General features: G+C 39.4%; 1 protein-coding gene across 1 annotated transcript; it reads right to left on the bottom strand.

Annotated features, from left to right (window-relative positions):
• Nucleotides 1-1146: 1146 nt before the first annotated feature.
• On the bottom strand, nucleotides 1147-9278 carry LOC138889824 (zinc finger BED domain-containing protein RICESLEEPER 1-like). The gene is made up of 4 exons (XM_070173159.1): nucleotides 9068-9278; nucleotides 8886-8980; nucleotides 1237-3263; nucleotides 1147-1153 (listed from the first exon to the last, which is right to left on the bottom strand). The coding sequence occupies exons 1-4, from the start codon at nucleotides 9276-9278 to the stop codon at nucleotides 1147-1149; spliced, it is 2340 nt and encodes a 779-aa protein (XP_070029260.1).
• Between the last annotated feature and the right edge of the window lie 541 nt (nucleotides 9279-9819).

The raw sequence follows: 9819 nt of genomic DNA, 5'->3' as shown, positions 1-9819 counted from the left end.
AGATTTTACTTTTGCCCTAATTCCAATTAATAAATATGTTACTAATGTCTAATAGTATAGTATTGTAAAATGTAAATGGTTAAAGGCAGCTGACAGTCTCATTGTACTTGCAAGTTGCAACCCATAAAGGTGCACAATATTGCACCAATTCATTTCCCAGTTGAACTGTTGAAGCATAACCGAAGGCAGAAGCATAGCTAAGCTAACGCCTAATAGTTACAACTTACAAGTTACAAGAGCAGAAGCATAGCAGATAAGCAGAAGGCAGAAGCATAGCAGAACTGCAGAAGCATAACACAAGTCCCTGCAATAACTTTGGTACTTTGCAAAAGTATAGCAAAAGAATTTCCAGTTCTACTGAATACTGATCATTCTCATTCAATCCAGATTCTTTTAAGAACCAAAATGGAAGAAACACAAGAGCAGAAGCATAGCAGAAAGCCAGAACTGTAGAAGCATAACACAAGTCCCTGCAATAACTTTGGTACTTTGCAAAAGCATAGCAAAAGAATTTCCAGTTCTACTGAATACTGATCATTCTCATTCAATCCAGATTCTTTTAAGATAATGGAAGAAACACAAGAGTAGAAGCATAGCTAACAATTCAAGAGAAGGTAATAAATCAACAGTTCAACATGTCCATAAACAAAACACAATCTTCAGAATAAAATCCGATCCTTAATCACAATCTTCAGAATAAACAGTCCAGAATTCCTTAATGCAGCAGGCAGCAGCCTTAAGTTCTGGCACACTGGAACTGAAATCCTCAACCTGGCACACTTTCAAGTTCTGCAATACTACACTTGTCAAAAATGAGAGAATCAGTAAATGTGTATCATGTCAAGTTGGGCAGCATGTGCAACAGCCTAATGCAGCAGATTGACTGCTTGGTGGTAGAACAAAACAATACAATAGAGAAGGCTAAATGCAGTAGCTTGGTTCAATTTATTAGAAGGCTTAAGAAAACTTTTAACATGCCACGAACTCGTACCTTTTATATGTCGACGATGCAAGGCTCTCTTCCGGTATTAATCAAGTCTGTAGAATAAGATAGTAATAGAATAAATTAGTTTAAAAATAATCTAAAGAAACATAACATAAGTATACATTAAACACAAGTAAAGTAATAGAAGAAATAAGATAGTCTTACCCGCTTCAAGTTGTTCAAGATTATCTAAATCTTCTTCAATTTTAACCGGAGTTGTTGATTCATTCCGAAGCCAATCTTGGACACACACAAGAGCTTGAACCAATCTAGGTGTCAATGAACTCCTAAATGGATCAAGTATGCGTCCACCGGTACTAAATGCTGATTCTGAGGCAACACTAGAAATAGGAATGGCTAGCACATCACGTGCCATCTCAGCAAGTGCGGGAAATCTAGGTGAATTCAACTTCCACCACCCCAGAATTTTAAAATTTTCAAAGTCTTCCTCAACATCTTCACCCAAATATTTATCTAACTCTGTTTTAGAATCAATTCCTTCACCCTTCTTATGCTTCTTTAAATCTAACATGAATTTTGAAAGCGATGATGAAGAAGTAGATGAAGTTGGAGAAGATGGACATGAACCAGGGGAAGATGGAGAAGATGGACATGAACCGGAAGATGGAGAATATGGAAATGAACCAGAAGTACCACCATTCTTTTTTGCATACACATTGAACAAAGATTCCATATATGTCTTCACCTCAATTTGTATTTTCACACCTATTGTTTCTCCAAACATGGAAGCAAGAGCAAACGAAAGAGATTGAAACTTGTGGCGTGGATCGAACACACATGAAATAAAAATCATTTTGTTCATCTTTTGTGGATCCCCCCAATACTTATCAAACTTCGCTTTCATATTATTTGCCATTTCTTTCAAGGTAGCATCTTCACTTTGCATCAACTCTTTCAAAGAAGAACCAACAACACATATCTCAAGAAAGTGCACATTAGACGTAATATAAAGTGTACCTGATACCTTCAAGGTGAGTTCATAAAATATTTCAAGAAACTTCACAATACGTCTTACACTATCCCAATCAGTACTTAAAAGTGGACCTGCAGGCTGTCCATCCTCACAAATACAGTTAGAAATACATGACATCAAACCATAATCAATATCACAATATTTTGTAAAGGCTTCCTCATAAACTGTAGCAACCTTCAACATCAAATATGTGGAGTTCCACCTAGTAGGAACATCCAAGCACAATGATTTTTTAGAAGTTATCCTATCTAGATCACAACATTCTTTAAACTTCTTCCATCTTGCTGGAGATTGTCTAATGTACCTAACAGCTTGTCTTATTCGTTCCACAGACACACTCCCTTCTCTCAACCCATCTTGAACAACTAGATTGATGATGTGAGCCATACATCTAACATGAACATGCTTACCTTCCATCAAGTTAGTGTTCCATCTAGTAAATTGTTTGGATAATTCTTTAACCATGACATCGTTAGAACTTGCATTATCAACTGTCACAGTAAATACTTTATCCACCCCCCATTCAAGTAAACACTTAGCAACACCACTAGCTAAATCTTGACCTTTGTGACTAGTAATTGGACAAAAATTTAATATCTTTTTATGCAAATTCCAATTCTTGTCAATGTAATGTGCTGTAACACACATATAGTTAATTCTTTGAATTGATGTCCATGTATCAGTCGTAATACAAATTCTCTGTTTTGATTCTTTAAAAATTGACTTCAAAGCAAGTTTTTCATCATGGTAAATCTCAAAACAATCTCTAGTCATAGTAGTACGAGATGGAATATGAAATAAAGGTTGAAGAGCTCTCACGAAGTCTCTAAATCCATCCTTTTCAACAGAAATGAAGGGTTGTTCATCTATAATTATCATACGAGCTAAAGCCCTCCTACATGCCTCTTGATCAAATTTCCAAGGGATAAGTGAGACATCACCTGTTTGACCTTTCGGTTGAAAAGCTAATTTTGTCTGGCTTGTCTCCGGCTTGTGGGGATTGTTCGGACACTTGAGAAGATGTGATAGCAAATTGCTTGTACCACTGTTTTTGGTGTTAGCTACATATTCTTCTGGACAGTACTTGCATTTCGCTTTTTTAACACCGTCGTCATCAGTGAACTTACTGAAGTGTCGCCAAGCCACTGATCTTTCTTTCATGATTTTTCTTTTCTTTGAACCAGAATCACATTCGACGTTGCTTGTGGAATCATTTGAAGCACCACTTTCACCACATTTTACAATGGCTTGAACTTTATTCACCATCTCTACCTCATCTTCCATCTATGAAACAAAACAAAAAATTAAAATTAAAATCGGATTCAAAATAGTAGTATAGTATGGCATGGTCTATTTCTGTATAAGAAAATCAAGAGTGAAACTGAAACCCCAAATTTATTTCATCAATTTTATCCAAGAAATAAAAGAGAACAAAGAGACCTAACCCTAGTGTCTTTCTTAACAATTTCATCAATTCTTAGTGTCTTACCAGATATCAGTTACCAGTGCGGTCGCCGGAACACAGAGAACAGATAGAGGAAGCGACGAGCAGGAGGGAGCAGTTTGAGGCGTCACGTGAAGACTGAAGTGAGCAGCACCAGAACTGCAGTCTCTGGGTGTGACTTGCGAGGCGTGAAGAGTGAAGACTGAAGCCGGGAAGTGAGCAGTGAGGACTGAGTCTGAGGCGTGAGAACTCAGGTTGAGGTATTTGCTGCCATGGCGTGAGAAAGAACTCAGGTTGAGAGCTGTGAGGACTGAGTCTGAGGACCACAGACAGAGGCACGGAGGATGAATGAAATAAGACCTAATGTCCTAATGCACCTAACCCTAAAAATAAAATTAGAATTATATTTCCCTTAATAAATTCGGATTTCGGATCGGATCGGGTTTAAACTATACAAATCCGAATCCAATCCGAAAATCCGAAATTTTAATAAATCAAATCCGAATCCGATCCAAATATCCGAAATCCGAAATCTGAAATCCGAAATCCGAATTTCAGCGGATCGGATCGGATTTCGGATATCCGATCCAAATGCACAGCCCTACTAGGGATCCGGCATGAAGCTGAGTTATTCTAGGTTTATAACCTGGGTATTTGTTCTAGACTGTGTACCCGAGCGGACAACTCGAGTCGAGGAGGGGGCTACGTACCGGGAACCAAAAGGCCATCCGGCTTAGTAACTTGTCCGAGCCTCTTTCTTATTTCAAGGTATGACACTAACAGAATAGGGAGTCTCGACCAGCGAGCACATCCCCGAAGATGAGAAGAGAAGGGTTTCGTAACAGTTTATATACAGTTCAGATAATATCAAAGCGGTAAAAGCAACATTTTGCATATTTAAACCAAAACATGTAATAAAATCAGATAATAAGTAAAGTCAAATGATAACAATTATTCCAAGCTCGAATTCTTGAACCCTGAACCAGAAATTCTGGGTATTGTCCCCAGCAGAGTCGCCAGAGCTGTCACACCTCCTTTTTACCTACACCCGAAAGGGCGTAAGAGGGTAAGGGAATTTTTCCAATTAAAGGACAATCGAAACGGGATTTTTATTTAAAGATTCAGAGTCGCCACTTGGGAGATTTATGGTGTCCCAAGTCACCGGTTGAATCCCGAATCGAGGAAAAAAATGACTCTGTATTATAGTCCGCGCACCAGAAATCTGGATAAGGAATTCTGTTAACCTGGGAGAAGGTGTTAGGTATTCCCGGGTTCCGTGGATCTAGCACGGTCGCTCGACAGTCATATTCGGCTTATTTATCTGATTTTATACATGCTGAACCTATGTGCGAATTTTAACTTTTTACCGCTTTTATTACTATTATTTTAAAAGAGAATTGCAACATCGTGAAAATGCGTCTCAAACTGCGCCACATAAATGCACTCGTCGTTTTTTACATATTCCGACTTTGTTGAGATTTGGATTTGGGTCGCATAAATGTGCACCTGAGTTCAGGGAGGTAACGTTATTAAAATACGCGCCTAAAGAGACTAACGCATTATTATTTTGGGGAAAGCCGTGAAATTCACTAAACGGCCCGTCCCGAAATCTAAGTGTTTTAACATATAAATTTAACGAGGGCCCCGCAAATTATGTACTTTGTCCGGCAAGGCTCATCTCATTTATTGTTTAGAAGGCCAGCCTAGAAGCGACTATGATTTCCTATTTTTTGTTTGTCTCTAAAAATAAGACAAAGATCCTAATTAATTGTTATTAAGAAATCCCATAGTCTATCAGTTAAATACTAGTTGACCAAATGCCATTTCAACTTTTGGGCCTAAAGGAACCCAATCCAGGCGATGAACAAGGGTTCTTATTAAATGCATGGTATTGGGCCTAGGACGGGCCCAAGCTAGATGGGGCGGAATCAGCCGCACAGGCGGGGCTAAGGGGGCGAACCCTTGCAGCCGGGAAAGCCATGAAACGGCTCACAAATGTGCTCATCATTTAATCAGACATATTTAGACAGTGGATTTGTTTTGCTTTGTAATTTAAACTTTCTTCCTTCAGCTTCCAGTTATTAGAGCAGATATGAAATGTGGTACTCAAAATCCCTTTTTAGGGCTAATTGAAAAGAAAGGTAACTACTAAAGGTTTATATTATTGTTGGCTTACTTTTTCAAACATATTTACAACACAAGATAATAGGCAACTAGATGAAGCTACCCCAACTTATTCTACCAATTTAAATGAACCTAATTACAACTAACACTTAAACTGCAGAAGATAACTCATATACATTTGGGACAAAACGATTAAAATTCCATGCTAATACAAATAGTTTTTAGTTTATTAGGACATAAACAATTTCGATCCAACTAGTACAACTTCAAGCAAAGGTCTTAATAACGTTAAGAAGTCAAACATTCTGATACATAAACCAGAAAACTAAATCAAATGATCTCATGCTTCAATTACAGGTTCATTCTTCGCATTTCAGTTCACAATTACCCAAGATCAAGTTGTGTACCTGGAAATCAGTTACAATGGAAGAAGAAGAGGTCCGCCACAACAATGCAATAGTAGCAACAACAAACAATAACACCAGCAGGTTGACAATTAACAGCAACAAACAGGGCCAAGCTCAAGACCAAACCACAGTCACAAAGCCCAGGAAGAAATAAGCTTAACCAAAACACTGAATCTACTAGAAATTAGACTAGGCAGTCATAGGACACCTTTCAGCAATCAGATAATACCCAGCACCCTCGAGTAAATCACTAACTATCTTCAAATGCCCTGAACATCCAAGCACAGAATAGGAACAGAGAGATTTGAACTATTTCTGCTCTTGAAATCAATGTAACAGTGCGAGCTGATTGTCTAAAGCACTCTCTCAAACTCTTAAGGTTTCAAAGTGTAGAAGAATTCAGCTTTAAAAGCTCTCAAGAAATTTGATCCTCAAACTCTCTCTATGAGTTCTAGTTCTCAGAAACTGATTCAAGAAGGAAGACTCTCTCAAAGACTCAAAAAAAAGACCCCCTTCCTCTGTCCAAAATCCCCCTCTTTATATCCAAACACTGACCCTGCCAGCTCGTAAGAACACTCAGGCAGAATTAAGAAACTAATTCTGCCCATAATATTCTTTAGAACTCCACTAGAGTATGTTTTGTTCCCCATTAACCCTTGTCTTTTCTTTATTTAAAGTTCAAGCAGGTATGGGCAACATATTTTAAGCAATTCCTTTTAAACCTCCCGTACCATTATGTTTTGTTCCCTCTAACACATTAGATTAATGGTTAATTAAGTTCTTTACTGACAGCCCACTAGCAAGACCATTTGCCAAACTTTTAAACCCCCCACATTATCCTCCTAATATCCCTGAAATTTCTGTCATATCCCAATTCCCCCTGCAATCAGTACCAACCCCAACAGTTATAACCAATTCAACTCATCAAATTCAATCAGCAGTTCAAGCTAGAACTCAGATCAGATCAAATAGCATCAAAAATAAAGACCATTGAATCCGAACAAAAATCATATTGAACTACCAAGATAAAATTTTAGACCATGATTGACACAGATACATGAGAATGACTAACTATATTCACAATTCTAAATTAAACTTAGGCAAAATGAATGATCACTATAAACGCACTGAATCAACAAACAAACTGAACTCTATGCAAAAATGATGAACAACAAAGAAAAGGGAACCAAACATTACACAAAATGAAGCAATTCGAACCAATAATGATAGCAAACACTCATAGTTCTAAATTAACCTTAAACACAAAATGTAGGAACACTGAGGATATACTGAATGGAGCCCTGAGGCTGAGAACAAAACAATCGACACCAAACAACTTGACGAGAACTACTAAACTACAAACATGAATGGATTAATCGACGAAACTATTTATAACATATGTTAATCAACAGAAGAAAACTGGACCAAGAAAAAGGTCCAAAAAAGGAGGAAGAACTAATTGACAAAAATGGCGAATTAATCAGTCAAAATAAAACAACAACAAAAGAAAAAGGAAAACAAAAGAAATACCTCGAAATTTTAGATCAAACTCAATCCGTTTCAGTCGACACTTCGTCTTGAAAATTTGAAGCCAAAACGGGCCTTAATCGAGTGTTCTCGACTAAGAACACTCGACTAAAGTCGGTTAAAACCTCAATTTTTTAACTTCGTACACAGTCTGAAGTTTGGTTCTTTTAGGGCTTTCCTTCGATTTGAAATTTGAAAGGCTCTAACAAGATTCAGACAGAACTGGGGTGGGATTTGGGACGAGGGTAGCTACGTGGTTCAGTGGTGTAACTTTGGGGTCAAACGGACAAACTAGGGTTTTGGGACTGATCTTCGATTGAAGATTCGAAGCGTATGGTACTGATTCGAAGAAAACTGATTCGGGATTTGGAAAGAGGACGTCGTGGGGAGGCTGTGGTGTAATTTTGGGGCTGTTTGGACCAGCGGAACCACCGTGATGCGATTTCCGGTGGGCAGAGCACGGTGGTAGGGGTGGTGTGTGTTTTGGTTTCTAAAGAGACGAGTGGGGGGGGTGTTTGGTATATCAAAAATTAGTTGATTAATCTGGGCCGTTGGATGATGGGAACCAACGGTCCAGATTAATTCACTTAAGCCAAACGGGGTCATTTAGAAGTAACGGGGTCGGGGCGGGTATAGGAACGGGTAAGGGAGAGATGATCTTGGCCGTTGATGGATTGAGATCAACGGTCCAGACTGAGCGTGACAGAAACGACGTCGTTTGGGCGGTCATTTGCCAGATCAACTGGACCGGGTACAGGGGTGTCGAATTGGGCTGGTTTTTGGGCATGGTCGATTTCTTTTCCCCTTTTTTTTCATTTTTCCTCTTTTCCTTTATTTCCCCTTTTTAATTTATTTTTCAAAACTAAAATCCTAACTTTAACTATAAACCAAATTAAAAATACCAATTAATTCCTGATAACAATCATCACACACAATTAAATACCAATTAAAATAAAACCACACAATTTGACATTAAACGCCAAAAAAAAATGCCAAGTACATATTTTTGTGATTTTCATTCTCCCAAATCCAAATATTGTTTAATTAATTCCTAATTGTAAAATTAAGTCCTAAATGCACATGCAACACATATTTTTGTATTTTTCTTAATTAAAGTAGAAATAAACATGCACAGACAAAATACAAATAAATCATAAATAACACAAAACTATTTTATTTTGGATTTTTGGGAGTAGTTCTCGTAGGGCAAAAATCACGTGCTCACACCAACCAAATTGCATGATGAGCTAACTCAGAAAACCTCATCTCGTACTGCGTCATAGTCATCTCTCCCTAACGCAACCACTCAAACTCCCTACACAGTTGCTCCCTGCGAGACTGCGGCACATACTTCTCCAGAAAGAGAACGGAGAACTACTGTCAGGTAAGAAGTGCTGCACAAACAGGCCTATACCTCTCAAATGCCTCCCACCAAGTGAAGGCAACTCCAGAAAACTGATAAGTAGTGAAAGTGACCCCGCTGGTCTCTAGAATACGTGCTGCATAAAGCATCCTCTAACACTTATCTAAGAAACCTTAGGCATCCTCGCCCTCTGCACCACTGATGGTCGGAGGCTGAAGTCTACCAAACCTCTCCAACCTGCGCTGCTTGTCCTTTGGCATAGCAGGAACTACATAATCTTGAGCAGCTGCAACCGGCTGAGCTGGATGTGCCTCCAGTGTCTGCACTCCCTGAACCACCTGATCGGGTGTGCGGGCGACTGGAGTCTGAGAGCCTCCCCCTACCTGAGAAGTGGTTGCGGTAGTAGAAACTGCGACCGCCTCATCAAGACTCATACATACGGTCAATATCTAGGCCAAAGTCTCCTAAAGACCCGAAATCGCAATGGGCACAGCTGGTGCCTAAGCGGGTGCTGCTGGAGAGTCTACAGGCGGGACCTGATCCTGAACTGGGGCGGCTAGTGGATCTGGAGGTGTTGCCCCAGCTGTTGTATGGGTTGCACCTCTACCCCTACCACGACCTCGACTGCGTCCTCGGCCTCTAGTGTCTTCAGCTAGTGGTACTGGTGGTCGTCCATCATGACCGGTAGTATGCGTCCTCACCATCTGTGAGAGAATAGAATAACAAAAGTTTAGTTCTTGGATCAACAAATTCGCACGACAAGAATTTCAAGAATATGGAATTTTTTCCTAAAGGTTCTGCAGCCTCTCGAGGATAAATACAAACGTCTCCGTACCGATCCACGAGACTCTACTAAACCTGCTCATGACTCATGAGACCTATATAAGTTAGGCTCTAATACCAACTTGTCACGACCCTAAGCCCAACCCGGTCATGATGGCACCTCTCGTGAAGACAAGGCCAGCCGACTCACTT

The sequence above is a fragment of the Nicotiana sylvestris genome, chromosome 4 (genome assembly GCF_000393655.2).
Source record: "Nicotiana sylvestris chromosome 4, ASM39365v2, whole genome shotgun sequence".
NCBI classification, from domain to species: domain Eukaryota; kingdom Viridiplantae; phylum Streptophyta; class Magnoliopsida; order Solanales; family Solanaceae; genus Nicotiana; species Nicotiana sylvestris.
Note: the sequence above shows the minus strand (reverse complement) of the source record. Positions and strands in the feature narration are given on the sequence as shown.